This window comes from Thalassophryne amazonica, chromosome 9 (genome assembly GCF_902500255.1).
Source record: "Thalassophryne amazonica chromosome 9, fThaAma1.1, whole genome shotgun sequence".
Classification (NCBI taxonomy): Eukaryota; Metazoa; Chordata; class Actinopteri; order Batrachoidiformes; family Batrachoididae; genus Thalassophryne; species Thalassophryne amazonica.
In genome coordinates this window covers 98,142,883-98,161,136 of record NC_047111.1, presented here as the reverse complement: position 1 = coordinate 98,161,136, position 18,254 = coordinate 98,142,883, and the positions used below count along the sequence as shown (strand labels likewise).

At 43.1% G+C, this 18,254-nt stretch overlaps 1 protein-coding gene across 1 annotated transcript in view; it reads left to right on the top strand.

The window, feature by feature from the left end:
• Positions 1-17,822, top strand: part of zpld1a (zona pellucida-like domain containing 1a) — a gene marked incomplete at its 5' end in the record, with an annotated part of 82,266 nt that extends 64,444 nt beyond the window's left edge. Inside the window, one exon of the mRNA XM_034177465.1 lies at positions 17,598-17,822. Within this exon, the coding sequence (XP_034033356.1) occupies positions 17,598-17,773 (176 nt within the window). The remainder of the gene's footprint in view (positions 1-17,597) is intronic.
• Positions 17,823-18,254: the final 432 nt, after the last annotated feature.

The window sequence follows — 18,254 nt, the reverse complement described above, 5'->3', positions numbered from 1 at the left end:
ATCTTGCTGTTTGTTCTTCTGCTGCTCATATTACCAACATACAACCCCTGGCAAAAATTATGGAATCACCGGCCTCAGAGGATGTTCATTCAGTTGTTTAATTTTGTAGAAAAAAAGCAGATCACAGACATGACACAAAACTAAAGTCATTTCAAATGGCAACTTTCTGGCTTTAAGAAACACTATAAGAAATCAGAAAAAAAAATTGTGGCAGTCAAGTAACGGTTACTTTTTTAGACCAAGCAGAGGGAAAAAAATATGGAATCACTCAATTCTGAGGAAAAAATTATGGAATCATGAAAAACAAAAGAACGCTCCAACACATCACTAGTATTTTGTTGCACCACCTCTGGCTTTTATAACAGCTTGCAGTCTCTGAGGCATGGACTTAATGAGTGACAAACAGTACTCTTCATCAATCTGGCTCCAACTTTCTCTGATTGCTGTTGCCAGATCAGCTTTGCAGGTTGGAACCTTGTCATGGACCATTTTCTTCAACTTCCACCAAAGATTTTCAATTAGATTAAGATCCGGACTGTTTGCAGGCCATGACATTGACCCTATGTGTCTTTTTGCAAGGAATGTTTTCACAGTTTTTGCTCTATGGCAAGATGCATTATCATCTTGAAAAATGATTTCATCATCCCCAAACATCCTTTCAATTGATGGGATAAGAAAAGTGTCCAAAATATCAACGTAAACTTGTGCATTTATTGATGATGTAATGACAGCTCCCCAGTGCCTTTACCTGACATGCAGCCCCATATCATCAATGACTGTGGAAATTTACATGTTCTCTTCAGGCAGTCATCTTTATAAATCTCATTGGAACGGCACCAAACAAAAGTTCCAGCATCATCACCTTGCCCAATGCAGATTCGAGATTCATCACTGACTATGACTTTCATCCAATCATCCACAGTCCACGATTGCTTTTCCTTAGCCTGTAACCTTGTTTTTTTCTGTTTAGGTGTTAATGATGGCTTTTGTTGAGCTTTTCTGTATGTAAATCCCATTTCCTTTAGGCGGTTTCTTACAGTTCGGTCACAGACGTTGACTCCAGTTTCCTCCCATTCGTTCCTCATTTGTTTTGTTGTGCATTTTAGATTTTTGAGACATATTGCTTTAAGTTTTCTGTCTTGACACTTTGATGTCTTCCTTGGTCTACCAGTATGTTTGCCTTTAACAACCTTCCCATGTTGTTTATATTTGGTCCAGAGTTTAGACACAGCTGACTTTTGCAACACTGCGTGATGATTTACCCTCTTTTAAGAGTTTGATAATCCTCTCCTTTGTTTCAATTGACATCTCTCGTGTTGGAGCCATGATTCATGTCAGTCCATTTGGTGCAACAGCTCTCCAAGGTGTGATCAGTCCTTTTTAGATGCAGACTAACGAGCAGATCTGATTTGATGCAGGTGTTAGTTTTGGGGATGAAAATTTACCGGGTGATTCCATAATTTATTCCTCAGAATTGAGTGAGTCCATATTTTTTCCCTCTGCTTGGTCTAAAAAAGTAACCGTTACTGACTGCCAAAAGTTTTTTTCCTGATTTCTTATAGTGTTTCTTAAAGCCAGAAAGTTGCCATTTGAAATGACTTTAGTTTTGTGTCATGTCTGTGATCTGCTTTTTTTCTACAAAATTAAACAACTGAATGAACATCCTCCGAGGCCGGTGATTCCATAATTTTTGCCAGGGGTTGTAGGGTTGTAGTATTCAGTAGCTTCGCCCTCTTGTGAGAACACGTGTGTCAGGATTGGGGTTTTTCCAGTTGTGGTTGTCTGTCCCTTTTTCTGTTGTCTTGCCCTACTGTCTCTTGGGGGTGGTTCTTTCGCTCTCTCTCTGGTCACGCCCTTTTTCTGGTTCATTGCATGCTCACCTGTTCCTAATCAGCACCTCTTTGCCAGGGCTTATTTAAACTCCTCTGTTCTCCTTGTTCTTCGCCAGATTGTTGCACCCTGTGCCTACTTTCCAGCTCTGTTTTCTTGTATTCTCGACCTGCTAGCCTCAAGTGTGTATGACTACTTGCCTGTATCTTCGACCACGCCTTTTGCCTGATGATTCTGTTTTTGTTACTCTTGTTGGTCTGCTTCGCTGTGTACCGGACCCTGTTTACTGTTTTAGTAAACAGCTTTTACCTACAGAGCCAGTTGTCTGTGTCCTGCATTTGCGTCCAGCCATATCCAATTGCTAGTCCTGACAGAACAATCTGGCCAACAATAGACGCAGCGGACATGACGCCTTTCCAGCTTGCGGTACGCCACCATCAGAAGCAGCTTGCTCAGCAAGAGGATCGGCTCACCGCTCTCAGCACTGGTCTCGATGAGCTTTCTCAGCGACAGGACGCTTTTATGGCTTCTGTGAGTTCTCAGTTGGTACCATTCCTGTCGACATTCGATAATCAGGCCAGCCCAGACTCGATGAAGGACAACACCAGCTCTCCAGCGTCTCTTCCATCCTCTGTCATCTCAACCTCCGCACCTGAAGCGGTCGTTTGTTCCCAGCTTTCCCGTCCAGACCGTTTCTCTGGGGAGACCGGTGATGTTATGCCCTTTATCACACAGTGTGAATTACATTTCGAGCTCATGCCCAGTATGTTTCCGTCAGACAGGATGAAGATAGCATACATCATCTCTCACCTTTCCGGTCGGGCTGCAGTGTGGACAACAGCAGAGTGGAGCCTTCAGTCGCCATCTTGCTCCTCCCTTAGTGCTTTCACTGCAGCACTCCTGCTGGTCTTTCAACATACCTCGCCAGGCCATGAGGCAGCACGCTCTCTGTTGAGGCTTGAGCAGGGCACTCGCCGAGTGGCCGATTACACAGTGGATTTCCGGATCCTGGCCACAAAGAGTGAGTGGAACTCAGCTGCCCTTCAAGATGTGTTTTTTCAGGGACTGGCAGCAGAGGTACAAGACCATCTGATCGCCGTGGAATTACACAAGGAGTTGGACGATTTGATCGCCCTGGCGATTCGGATCGACCGACACCTGCCGGAACGTTGTCATCACAAGCCACGTCATCTTCCTCATCGCTCCTTCAGCCCGCACCCAAGTTCCGCTCCGGTCCAGCACTCCGATGTCAGCTCCACACTTCACGGGACCGAAGAATCAAAGCAGCCTGGCGACACGCCTCTGTCTCAGGAGGAATGACAGCAAAGACGGGACGATGGACTTTGTTTTTATTGTGGCCAATCCGGTCACTTAGTTGCAAGTTGTCCAGTCAGGGGTGCCTCAGCTAAGCGTCAAGCCTCAGTACGGGTGAGTCACAGCTCTTTGTTTGCTTCAAGCTCCCAAAATTTAATCCCTGCTAAATTTCAGTCAGATCAGGACACAATTATGGTGCAAGCTTTAGTGGATTCGGGATCAGACGCTAATCTGATGTTACTTTCTCTCGCACAGTCACTGCACCTGAAATTATTTTGCATCTCACGACCTCTGGTTGTTAGGGCGGTGGACGGACATAAGCTTGGGCAGATCTCTTACTGTACTCAGTCAGTCCGTCTAACTATTAATGAGAACCATGTAGAAGCAATCAGCTTTCTCATTTTGGACAAGATGACTCACTCCGTTATTCTAGGGCACCCCTGGCTGCAACAGCACAGCCCCAACTTCGACTGGGCTAATGGTACGATCATTGAGTGGGGATCCTCTTGTCCTGGAAAGTGTTTAACCAGTCTCAAGTCACAGCCAATGGCCATTTAGTCGGACCTAACCGGGGTCCCGCTCTGTTATCATGATTTGGTGCCTGTTTTTAGTAAGGCAAAAGCTAAGTCTCTCCCGCCTCATCGTGCGTATGATTGCACAATTGATTTGTTACCAGGAACCAGTCCCCCACGGGGAAAGTTGTATTCGTTGTCAGCGCCTGAATGCACCGCTATGCAGGAGTACATCCAAGAGTCACTCGACGCGGGTTTAATTCGGCCCTCTTCGTCTCCCGCAGGTGCTGGATTTTTCTTTGTGGAGAAGAAGGATAAGACGCTTCGGCCCTGTATCGATTTTCAGGGGTTAAATGAAATAACAATCAAGAATCGTTACCCTTTACCCTTGATGTCCTCTGCCTTTGAGTCTCTAGAGGGCGCCAAAGTATTCACTAAATTGGATCTACGTAATGCCTATCACCTGGTTAGAATCAAGCAAGGGGACGAGTGGAAGACAGCGTTTAACACTCCGACGGGTCACTACGAATACCTAGTTATGCCATTTGGACTTTCTAATGCACCTGCCATCTTCCAGAACCTGGTTAATGATGTTTTGCAGGAATACCTTAATAAATTTGCATTTGTTTATCTGGATGATATTTTGATCTTCTCTCCTGACCTAGATTCACACATTAAGCATGTGCGCACAGTGTTACGAACTCTCCTACAGAATGAATTGTATGTCAAGGCAGAAAAATGTGAATTTCACAAATCTACAGTGTCATTTTTGGGGTTCGTCATTTCTGAAGGGAGGATCCAAATGGACCCTGACAAAGTAGCAGCAGTACATGATTGGGCGGTGCCTAGTAGTCGCAAGGATGTACAGAAATTTTTGGGTTTTGCTAATTTCTATCGTAAGTTCATCCGAAACTTTAGTTCTGTGGCTGCACCGCTCCATAATGTGACCTCATCTTTACAGACTTTCAAGTGGACTCCGGAATGTGATGAGGCCTTCAGGGTCCTAAAACAATGATTTACCAAGGCCCCCGTGCTACTCCTCCCTGAAACCCGCACGGCAGTTCGTTGTGGAAGTCGATGCTTCGGATGTTGGTTTGGGAGCCATCTTGTCCCAGAAATGTGTCCCACAGACAGACGATTGCACCCTTGTGCCTATCTGTCTCGTAAATTAACTGCTGCGGAGCGTAATTACAGCATTGGCGACCGGGAACTGCTAGCGGTTAAAGTGGCCTTGGAGGAGTGGCGACACTGGCTCAAGGGAGCACAAATTCCATTTTTGGTGTACACAGACCATAAAAATCTAGCTTATTTGCGTACAGCCAAACGTTTGAATGCCCGTCAGGCACGATGGGCGATATTTTTCAGTCGCTTTGACTTCGTTATCACTTATCGGCCACGGTCAAAGAATGGTAAGCCAGATGCTTTATCTAGGCAGTACGATTGCTCCGATGTGCCTGTAGATCCGGGTAACATTCTGCCCTCGTCCTGTTTCATTTCCGCCATTACGTGGGAGATTGAGTCCCGGGTTAGGGCCGCACTACAGACAGAAACTATTCCGGTCGAGTGTCCTACCGGTAAGTTGTTCGTTCCGGGTTCCCTTAGGGGGGAGGTTATTCAATGGGCTCATAGTAATCAGTTTTCATGCCACCTGGGTATTAAAAAGACTATGTTTGTTCTGCAACAACGGTTTTGGTGGCCACATTTGGTTAACGATGTTACAGAGTTTGTGAATGCTTGTCAGGTCTGTGCCATGCATAAATCTTCAACTCGCCCTCCCGCTGGTTCTCTGCTGCCTTTGTCAATTCCTAGACAACCATGGACACATATCTCGTTGGATTTCGTCACCGGACTCCCTCCTTCCAAAGGACATACGGTTGTTTTGACTGTTGTAGATCGCCTTTCTAAGATGTGTCATTTTGTGCCTTTGCCCAAACTGCCTTCAGCCCAAGAGTTAGCTGAGATTATGCTCACTCATGTATTCCGTCTCCATGGTTTCCCACAGGACATCGTCTCTGACCGGGGTCCGCAGTTCGTTTCTGGGTTCTGGAGGGAATTCTGCCATCTCAGGATTCAGGAGGCGGCTGATCGTAAACGGTCAGTGGCTCCTGTGTACTCAGTCGGTCAGAAGTTCTGGTTGTCCACCCATCACTTGCCTCTCTGTGGGACACCGCGTAAGCTGTCTCCCAGGTTCATTGGTCCTTTCCCCATCACTAAGGTTATCAATCCTGTTTCGGTTCGGCTCTGGTTACCCTCTTCCTTGTGCATTCACCCTACAGTTCATGTTAGTCACATTAAGCCATTTGAGTCTAGCCCGTTGTGCCCTCCGGCCGTTCCCCCGCCTTCCACCCGGTGGGTGGATGGGGGACCTGTGTTTTCTGTCCGCCGGCTGCTTGCTTCGCGCCGTCGGGGCCGGGGGGTGCAGTATTTGGTTGACTAGGAGGGCTACGGTCCTGAGGAGCGGTCATGGGTTCCCTCCCGGTTTGTGTTGGACCCCGGTCTCATTCGTGCTTTTCATTCTGCTAATCCTGCTGCTCCTGGGCCGTCCGGGTTCGGCCCTTGAGGGGGGGTGGTACTGTCAGGATTGGGGTTTTTCCGGTTGGGGTTGTCTGTCCCTTTTTCTCTTGTCTTGCCCTACTGTCTCTTGGGGGTGGTTCTTTCTCTCTCTCTCTCTGGTCACGCCCTTTTTCTGGTTCATTCCATGCTCACCTGTTTCTAATCAGCACCTCTTTGCCAGGGCTTATTTAAGCTCCTCTGTTCTCCTTGTTCTTCGCCAGATTGCTGCGCCCTGTGCCCACTTTCCAGCTCTGTTTTCTTGTATTCTCGACCTGCTAGCCTCAAGTGTGTATGACTACTTACCTGTATCTTCGACCACGCCTTTTGCCTGATGATTCTGTTTTTGTTACTCTTGTTGGACTGCTTCGTTGTGTACCAGACCCTGTTTACTGTTTTAGTAAACAGCTTTTACCTACAGAGCCAGTTGTCTGTGTCCTGCATTTGCATCCAGCCATATCCGACCGCTAGTCCTGACAACGTGTAATTACAGCTGATCTTTAAATGCATGAGTACACGTGACATACTCATTGAAGTACTTGAATCAATGGACACTACATCATTTACCAATGCATTGCATCGCTTATTCACAGAGGTGCTGCCAAACTACTCAGGTCTGATTGTGGCACCAACCTTGTAAGTGCCTGCAGAGAGCTACAAATATACAAACTGACTCTTTCCTGAAAGACAACCAGTGTCAGTGGCAGTTTAACCCCCCCCAAACGCATCCCATATGGTGGGCTCCTGGGAGGGAATGATTGGAGTCACACTCCATTATTCTGGATGCAATGCTGCTGGAACACAATGCAAAGCTCACGCATAAGGTGTTAGTGACATTCATGGCTGAAGTGACTGCAGTAGTAAATGCACGGCCGCTCACAACAGTTTCGACAGACCCACAAAACCCAGTGATCCTTACACCTGCCACCCTCCTCACCCAGAAAGTTGGTACTCCTCCAATTCCACCTGGTCATTTTGACAGCAGTGACCTATTCAGAGCGCAGTGGAGACAAGTGCAGCACTTGGCCAATGTGTTCTGGAGTCAGTGGCAGAAAGAGTACATCGTTGGACTCCAAGAAGTGGTGTTGTTGGTGCCTAAGAGATGTTTGAGTTCTTTGCCATAATCCTTGTGATGACATCTTACAGACGTCAGGCGGGGAGTGTTCTGCCCCTCACTCTGAAGTAGAGTGGTATGTTTTTTTGTGGTACAGGTTCATCTTCAGTGGAAGTTGGTTCTGTTCTTCCTTTTTTGCCAGTAGATGTCACTCTTGCCACTATTATAGTATTATTTGCACCTTTGGCTGTATATGTGAATCTCTATAACAGCGCCCCTAGTGGCCAGTGATCGTAAGTAGCAGCTAAATGAGTCGTAACTACTTGGAAGCCGGCACAGCAGGTGCAAACATGGCGATTCATATCTCGCCGCACTGTTTTTCATTTGGGAGCCTTGGCAAATCATAATCTTTTCACAAAAAAAGTACAAAATGGTCTTCAGTAGGTAAAGATGACAACAACATGTCCTTTTATTGTTGGAACCATTCGGGTGTTTAGCTCGCTGTCTAGGTTACGTAATCGCACTAACCGAGGGCAGAAGACTTTGTGATATCGTCACGCAAATAGGGCACTTTTTGTGATGAGGGCACAAAATGCGGAGTGACATGGAGGTCTGGGGAGTTATGGTTAGAGTTAGGAGAAGGGGAGGACTATAAATAGTAAAATAAATTTAAAAAAAAATGCATCACAGAAAGCGCCCCATTTTTATGATGGGGCATGAAAAACTGCATCACGAAAATGGGACATTTCTTAAAGGGAGCACAAAAATAAAGCGCTGGCCCACAGCAGTATGTTTCAGATGCATCTTAGTTGCAGCATTACATACTGCTGCATAGAAACTCAGCAGCAAGTATATTTTGCACACATTTGGAAGTAAAATGCAACTGAGGGGTCAATCAGATTGTCAGTGATCACATCGTCGTACTCTGTCTTCATAAATATTTACAACACAGTGCACTTACCCAATGTAGTTGTAAAAAATAAACAATTACGGAAGAATTCAACACAGTTCCTGTTCAAACTGGTGGTCGAATCGCTGCTTCTGTATTTGATCAACAACTGCACATTATGCAGCACTTTTTCTGCTTATAATCCCAGCCACACTCGCTTTCTTTTACCTCCCAAAAATAATCACCTGTCTCTTTTTTCAGTTCTGTTATCATTCTTCTCAGCAGAAACACTCCCTGATGTATTCACTGTCTCTTGTAAACTCCCCCCCCCCCCCCCCAGTCTGTCTCTGTCTTTCTATCTCTCTATCACTCTGTCTCGCTCTCATCCACCCATTCCCCAAATGCATTACAACAAACATGTAGACTGGACTAAAAATGTGTCAAAAACACGGTGGCTACTTGACACAATGCAAATGAAGTGTGTGGAAATCCAGCCGAGTAGGTGAAGCTGGGAGTTATCGATCCAAGAGATAAGTGGTGACTTCAACATACCGTGCATCCGGAAAGTATTCACAGTGCTTCACTTTTTCCACATTTTGTTATGTTACAGTTTTATTCCAAAATGGAGTAAATTCATTTTTTCCCTCAAAATTTTACACACAACACCCCATAAGGACAACATGAAAAAAGTTTTTATGAATTTTTTTTATTAGAAATAAAAACTTAAGAAATCACATTTACATAAGTATTCACACTCTTTGTTCAGTACTTTGTTGATACACCTTTGGCAACAATTACAGCCTCAGTTTTTCTTGAATATGATGCAACAAGCTTGGTGCACCTATCTTTGGGCAGTTTTGCTCATTCCTCTTTGCAGCACCTCTCAAGCTCCATCAGGTTGGATGGGGAGCATCAGTGCACAATCATTCTCAGATCTCTCCAGAGATGTTCAATCAGATTCAGGTCTGGGCTCTGGCTGGGCCACTCAAGGACATTCACAGAGTTGTCCTGAAGCCACTCCTTTGATATCTTGGCTGTGTGCTTCCCAGCTAAAACATAATGTTTTGGTAATGTTATATATTAGTTATATTTAGGTTACAGTTATTAGGAACATTTCTAGAATGTTTTCCTCATGTGATTACCTCCTTTTATATATTGAGAAGTCAAGATGAGTTCAAGGAAATTTGACAAACATATTAATTCTAGTCTCACCGTCTTTCTTACTCTGAATTTCTTTCAATGACTAGGTTATGAGTTTAGGTAACATTACCTGAATGTTGTGGGAACGTTTGAATCAAATGCTGTCCAGACATCCTATTTCGTGAATTGTTAAACATACAATTAGTAGGTTTATAGTCAAGAGAAATTTTACTTACATTTTACAAGGCTGTTACTTCTCATATCATCTTCCTTCCTATATATACGAGGTCTATTAGAAAAGTATCCGACCTTATTATTTTTTCAAAAACCATATGGATTTGAATCACGTGTGATTACATCAGACATGCTTGAACCCTCGTGGGTATGCGAGAGTTTTTTCACGCCTGTCGGTTACGTCATTCGCCTGTGGGCAGTCTTTGAGTGAGGAGTCGCCCACCCGCTCGTCGATTTTTTTCATTGTTTAGGAATGGCTCAGAGACTGTTGCTTTGTTTGATAAAAAATTTTTCAAAACTGTAAGGCACAACTGAGTGGACACCATTCAATAAATTCAGCTGGTTTTCGGTAAAAATTTTAACGGCTGATGAGAGATTTTGGTCTGGTAGTGTCGCTTTAAGGACGGTCCACGGCGCCTGACGGCGATCTGCGCTTCGAGGCGGCAGCGTCTCGCCGTTTCAAGTTGAAAACTTCCACATTTCAGGCTCTGTTGACGCAGTAAGTCGTCAGAGAACAGAGAACTTTCAGAAGAAGTCGGCATGAGGAGTTTATTCGGACATTCCATTGTTAACGGTCATTTTGTAATGAAAGAACGTGCGGGCAGAGTCGCATGTCGGGCTGGACCCGACCGCGGGGGTCGCGGCAGGAAAAACACCTCCGTTGGAAATCTTAACGGGCAAGTTGGAACATGCCCAAGCTGTTAAACAATTTCTCAGTTACTCACTTGTTGAAAGCCATTAAAAGCCGCCTGAATTCTACAAATGGTTTTCAACACGGAGGTGTTTTTCCTGTCGCGGCGCACACAGATTTGCCGAGTCGTCACGGAAACGACTCGGCGAATTTGCGCGTACGTCTTTCATTAAAAAAATGTCCTTAAACAGTGGAATGTCCGCATAAATTCCTCATGCCGGCCTCTTCTGAATCTTCTCTGTTCTCTCACGATGTCCTGGGTGAATTAAGCCTTAAATTAGGATGTTTTAAGCTCGAAACAGGCCGACGACAGCGCCTGGAAGCGCTGCAGGACGTCCCGCTCCGTGCGAAGTCCTTACACCGACAGAAACACCCCATAATCTCTCATCAGCCGTTAAACTTTTCACAGAAAACCATCTTAATTTCTCGAATAGTGTCCACTCGGATATTCCTCACAGGTCCAGAAAAAAATTTGATAAAGCAACGCGCGCCGTCTCGAGCAGCGTGTGAAACAAAGGAATTCAGCCGAGAGGGCGGGACCACATCTCACTCAAGGCCTGCCCACAGGGAAATGACGTCACCGACACTCGTGAAAAAACTCACGCATGCGCACGAGGGTTCAAGCATGATTGGTGTAATCGCATGTCATTCAAATCCATATAGTAAAAAAAAAAAATAAAAGGGTCGGTTTATTATCTAAGAGACCTCGTATATCTATATATACTCAACAAAAATATAAACACAATACTTTTGGTTTTGCTCCCATTTTGTATGAGATGAACTCAAAGATCTAAAACTTTTTCCACATACACAATATCACCATTTCCCCTCAAATATTGTTCACAAACCAGTTGAAATCTGTGATAGTGAGCACTTCTCCTTTGCTGAGATAATCCATCCCACCTCACAGGTGTGCCATACCAAGATGTTGATTAGACACCATGATTAGTGCACAGGTGTGCCTTAGACTGCCCACAATAAAAGGCCACTCTGAAAGGTGCAGTTTTGTTTTATTGGGGGGGATACCAGTCAGTATCTGGTGTGACCACCATTTGCCTCATGCAGTGCAACACATCTCCTTCGCATCATCCGTGAAGAGAACACCTCTCCAACGTGCCAAACGCCAGCGAATGTGAGCATTTGCCCACTCAAGTCGGTTACGACAACAAACTGGAGTCAGGTCGAGACCACGATGAGGACGACAAGCATGCAGATGAGCTTCCCTGAGACGGTTTCTGACAGTTTGTGCAGAAATTCTTTGGTTATGCAAACCGATTGTTTCAGCAGCTGTCCGAGTGGCTGGTCTCAGACGATCTTGGAGGTGAACATGCTGGATGTGGAGGTCCTGGGCTGGTGTGGTTACACGTGGTCTGCGGTTGTGAGGCTCGTTGGATGTACTGCCAAATTCTCTGAAACGACTTTGGAGACGGCTTATGGTAGAGACATGAACATTCAATACACGAGCAACATCTCTGGTTGACATTCCTGCTGTCAGCATGCCAACTGCACGCTCCCTCAAATCTTGCGACATCTGTGGCATTGTGCTGTGTGATAAAACTGCACCTTTCAGAGTGGCCTTTTATTGTGGGCAGTCTAAGGCACACCTGTGCACTAATCATGGTGTCTAATCAGCATCTTGGTATGGCACACCTGTGAGGTGGGATGGATTTTCTCAGCAAAGGAGAAGTGCTCACTATCACAGATTTAGACTGGTTTGTGAACAATATTTGAGAGAAATGGTGATATTGTGTATATGGAAAAAGTTTTAGATCTTTGAGTTCATCTCATACAAAATGGGAGCAAAACCAAAAGTGTTGCGTTTATATTTTTGTTGAGTGTATGTAAAAACCAACACAAGTGACTCAATGTAACGTGTTGGTGTTTACAAATAAATGTGCTTTTGTAAAATATGTCATTTTTTCATTTGTATAAAAAAAAAAAAAAGAAGATCCAGCTAGACAGCATCTAAGCGCACGCGTGATGACACCACAACTCTATCTGGTTAGGGAGACAAGGTTTCTTTCAATAACAAGAACTGTCAAAAAACTTTCTTGTGTGTGGTTGGAGTTGTGTGGCGATAGGATTCGCCTTTTGAATGCCTGAATAATGATGTCAGTCGCACAAAGAAATCAAATAATAGTGAAAACATGTTCATTGCGTCCAGAATGTTGGTATTTTGGTCGTTGAACTTTGTGGTGCGGTGTCATAATAACGCATCAATCAGTCGCTCCGTGCGGCGTCATAACAACAAATCAATCAGTCGCTCCGTGCGGTGTCATAACATCCGATCGGTTAGCGGCTCAGTGCAGTGTCACAACGGATCAATCAGTTGCTCCATGAGGTGTCATAACATTCTATCAGTTAGCGGCTCGGTGCATTGTCACAACAAATCACTCAGTCGCTCCATGTGGTGTCATAACATCCGATCAGTTAGCAGCTCCATATGGTGTCACAACGGATCAATCAGTCGTACCGTGAGGTGTCATAACATCCGATCAGTTAGCAGCTCCATGTGGCGTCATAACATCCGATTGGTTAGCGGCTCAGTGCGGTGTCACAACGGATCAATCAGTCGCTCCGTGAGGTGTCATAACATTCGATCGGTTAGCGGCTCGGTGTGTTGTCACAATGAATCAATCAGTCGCTCCGTGTGGTGTCATAACATCCGATTGGTTAGCGGCTCCGTGTGGTGTCAACGTATCAATCAGTCGCTCCATGAGGCGTCATAACATCTGATCAGTTAGCGGCTCCGTGCAGCGTCATAACATCCGATCTGTTAGCAGTGGTGGGCACAGTTCTGATAATCCAATAACAGATAATTATCGAAGATATTGCTTTCATTATCGGATTATCTTTTTAGATTACTTTAAAAACCATTATTGGACTAATTATCTTCCAATAAATTTTTGTCTGATAACTTTTAGACTGATAACTTAGTAAACAAAGCAACAAACATTTTTAAAATTTAGAATCAGTTGAGCACCTACCTGTTAAAAGTTTCATAACAGATGTATAGTTCCACCTTCTGCAAACAGAAGAGAACTGCTTCTAGGAGAAACTGCTCTATTCTCTGCAGGGATTGAAGAACTGGTCACAAAAAAAAAAAAAAAATCATTTTTTTAACACCATACTGATACACTGGCAATATCACCCAAGTCATCCAGAGGCATACATTTTTAACTTATGGTTCAAATTTTAACAAAACTAATTTCGGACAAGTTATTTAAAATTACTGTCACGTCTGAAGTTTTATAAAGTGAAAATATCAGATATATGTTTTAGTTTTAAAGTAATGCGCTAATTTTTAAGGTTTTAGTGAGCACATGCTGTGTCCAGCAGTGCATTATGGGTAGGATAGGATAATCTCAGTACGTTCACGACAGGACAAATGCATTTCAGACACTCTGTTCAGGCTCCTCGGACAACATCATTAAACTCTAGTGCCTAAAACTCTCGTGAATATATTCTCTGGGTTTATAGACATTGTTATTGTGTTTGTGTTTGTTAAATTCCACGCATCTTAAATGTAGCAGACACGAATTATCTGGAATTTTGTTTTGGCAAGTTTTCATGGTCTCTACTGCCATCTACTGGTCAGTAGTGTTCATGGCAGTTCATGGCAGTATTCGTCCTGAAGCTGGGCAGACACTGTATGATATTTTTAATCACTGTACTCGGTTTCAATTCAAACTGTACCACAGAACCATACGGTGTAAAAAAAGTTCAGAGCGCACGATTTATGTTCTACACACATTGTACGTTCAAAAACCACACGTCGGACTCGTGTTTCCAGAAGCAAAACATAAGCTTTTTTCAAACTTAATTTACAAAAACTCTCAATGGGAGACATCAAAGTTTAAAAACAAAACAAAACAACAACAAAAAAAACATTACAAGACAGGTCTGCGGTGTTTGCACATGCACAGTGTGAGCGGTTGGATACTTGTAGCTCTTCAGCAGCAGGATACCCTCATGGCGGCCGACCAGAATAATATCAAACAGGTTTGATTTTCATTCGACCATACGATCGGCGATCAGGAGGTGGTCGTGAGATGTTAAATGCAGCTTGTTACTCCATGTACACTACACAATGCAGGATGTGCGATTAACCTGAAACTCTGTCCAAAAAATTCTCGCATGGATGACAAATCATCTCAAAAAGGGCCAAAACTCACACAGTGTAAAGCCAACATTTATGTGTCAAGACAATACTGAGTGCACGTTTTACAATATAATAAAACATGCTCACATCATAAAACGTGCAGACAACATCATAAAATGTACACATAATATAATAAAATGAGCGCACATTCTCTCCACATGCAAAACATTTTGCGATGACACTTCCAGGGCTCCGTAAAAATGGCAGTTTTTACAAATAAAAAATGGAATATTTTACAAAAGCACATTTATCTGTAAACACCAACACACAACACACGTCACATTAATGTGTTGGTTTACATAATGAATGACTGAACCAATCAGTTTGGCAGAGGCACATTTTACCCAGAATCCTTTGCGATCTGTCTGTGTTTGTTACAAAACCTCAGAATTAGTGCATTATTCAACATTAAAAGATATATGTTATATTTTAACTTTGTACAAATGACAGAATTGACATTAATAGAGTTATTCTATCGGTATTAATGTTATTTATAAGTCAAAACCATAAGTCAGCACTGCTTTATTTTCCAAGACCCTGCCTGACCGGAGAATTGTGATCAGGTAGAGTGTTAGGCTTTGTGGCTGTTCGCAGCTTGTTGCTGTGCTGGAAGCTGTGTAGTAAACAAGAGCTTCCAGCAGGGGGGGCAAGATGTTCAAAGATAGAAGTGTGGGCTCATTGTTTGGGTCTGTTGTTGCTTTTGATGCTACCAGAAATTATTGTGGTGCTAAAACTCAAATTCAGTTTGTTAGTAGTTACAAACGTACCAGAGACAATACTGGAATTTATTGGTTTTCTGTAACTTCCGATACATTTTTGGGTGGTTTATCATTTCATAACATCCGATCAGTTAGCGGCTCTATGCGGTGTCATAACATCCAACTGGTTAAGCTTGGTTCACATGACAAGATAATTAGGCAGATATCGGACCCGATGTTCCCCTTCCGACAATCTTAAGGACGCCCTGACAATCGTCATGACACTAAATATAATCTTATCAGATATCCCTGCCGTGTGTGGTGTGTAAAGAGCACTCTGTGATCTGCTCGAAAGGACGCGAGGAGCTAAATGTGACATACAGCTAATCAGAAAGCTAGGTGTTTGACCTGGGAATGTTCGTGTGTGAAATCTGTTCATGTGTGTTGTTTTTACCGTGTGGCTGATACCACACACTGTACAACTAAACCTGTCAGATCTATGATTTTTTTATCTCCACATGTGTGGTCTCTCAGGTTTTGGAAACCTATAGATAATTTTAAAATCCTGTGGTCGACAACACTGTGATACAACCGGTCACCAGTAGATGGCAGTGTTCTATGCATTTTGATTTTACAAAAGCGCATTTATTTGTACACACCAACACACGTTACATTGATTCACTTGTGTTAGTTTTTACATAGAATGAATCAGTCAACCAATTAGTATGAGCGGAGGCTAAGACCCATAATCCCTTACCCATAATCCCTTTGGGCATCTGTGTGTTAATGTTCAAATCTTCAGAAGGAGTACATTATTTTAAATTTAACAGATATGTGTTATATATCCACTTTGTACATGTTAAGAGTTTACATTAATGTAGTTATTCTATCCGGAATAATTTGTTTTATAAGTCAAAACAATAAGTCAAACCTGCTTCCCATTTCAAGACCTCTGCCTCATCGCTGGACCACTGCACGGGGTTAAGGAATCATGTTTTTTTTTTTTTTTTTGTGGCAGTTTGGTAGCCAGGTCCTTTCTGCTGGGGCAGAGTTAAACTCAGCTTCTCTTAGTTACTGCACTGCTGCAAAATACATAGCAGACAGGAGCAAAAGGGATTATAAGTGTTTTTCAAGTTGCTAACTATGTAAAAAAAAAAGCATTCTATATGGTTTGTGCATATATGTAGACAGGTGTGTGTCTTTCCAAATCATGTCCAATCAACTGAATTTACCCAAGGTGGACTCCAATTAAGCTGCAGAAACATCTCAAGGATGATCAGTGGAAACAGGATGCACCTGAGCTCAATTTTGAGCTTCATGGCAAAGGCTGTGAATACTTATGTACATGTGATTTCACATTGTCTGATTTCACATTGTCATTATGGGGTATTGTGTGAAGAATTTTGAGCTAAAAATCAGTTTCATCTATTTTGGAATAAAGCTGTAACATAACAAAATGTGGTAAAAGGGAAGCGCTGTGAATACTTTCCAGATGCACCGTACATACGTTCAGATGGTCTTTACTATGACGGTCATCGAGAAGCTTGTGTATGTGACCGTTTGTTTTGATTATTACTCACAATGCCTTATACACACAATGACAGACCTGTAATTTATTAGTGGCTGGAACAGGTGCAACTTCTCAGATAATCTCAGAGTAAGCATAAGTAAGTGTGGCCACTATTAAAGGTTTCTAGACTTTTACTGCCCCATTTAAAAACCATAGTATATCCATTTATCTTTGAAGAGTGGTAATCAATATGATGTTTAAAAGATAAGGTACTGTAAATAATAGCAACAAGGTATTTGAAGGTATGAACATATTTAATTTCTTCATTGCAAATCTTGACCCTGTTTGGTCAGTCACAAAGCATAAATTAAGGCTTTTTGACTTTTAAAGTAAGCTTTATTGAAAGCTACAGTGTCCAACTTTTGTGGTGTTTGTTTTCAGAAATGGAAATTAGCATTCATAACCATCTGTTCATTCGTGTATCGGCAACAACAAATCAACGTGTTTTCATGAACTGAGAATGAACCCTTCATATCTACATGGCAGCGGGCCCCTCCTGGAAGCCGCCATGTTGCATCGCCATGTTGATACGGTAGCCTAAATAGGACATACATACACCACTGCTTGCATTTTGCAGTGTGGCTGGAAGACTAAAGAAAAAAGAAGTGGAATCAGAGTTTGCTCCCTCTGCACTCTCTACTGATTACTGGTGCAGGCTAACTAGTGTGAGAACCTTAATTTTTGTTAAATGGAAAATCATACATAGTGATTATCACAAGAGTAAATAAGGCAAGTATGAATCCCTTCACCAAACAAAAAAAAGGAAAACAAAATAAAGACCAGCAATGGCATAATGCAATCTGCAACCTCACCACTAGATGACACTAAATCCTACACACTGCAGCTTTAAAACACATTCATTTAAAAAGGAAACTCAATAACCCTTTCTGCATGGAAAAATCATGGATTATACGTGTACAAAGTTAACTCTGTGTGTGTTGTTGCTGCTTTAGCCCAGCTGAAACCACCAGCGTTTCACATGAACGCAGTGACCAGCGCGCTCATCTCAGGCATGATCATCCTGGGTGTTATGAGTGTTTGCTTCTTCGTCTTCTCCCTCACCCTCCTCAGAGGCAAAAGCACTCCGATCAGCACCCTGTCTGGAGTCCACAATCCAGGTTTCAGATGAGCCTCTGCATCACTGCAAACTCTTCAACTTCCAAGGCCTGCTAAGCAAGGTGCCAGAAACAGGTGTTTCATTTAGATAAATGTTACCAGGTTTGTACAATGTGTATTAGTGTAGAAGGAGGATATTTTTATGTGATGTGTGTGTGTGTGTGTGTTGTGGTGTGTGTGTGTGTGGTGTGTGTGTGTGTGTGTGTGTGTGTGTGTGTGTGTGTGTGTGTGTGTGTGTGTGTGTGTGTGTGTGTGTGCGCGCGCGTGTGTTGTGGTTGTTTTCACTTACTTTGTTTCAACCATGTTGTCATTCATAGCTGGGACACGTGTAACTTAATTTAATACCTCAGCTACACAGCTTACACTTGCAGGGTGTTGGATCAGTTAAACTGAACTTCTTATTATAATCTTTCCTTAAAATTAAAACCATTTGTGGAAAAATGACATCTAATGAAAAATTATTTTAAAAGAATGACGTTAAACTGAAGAAGAGT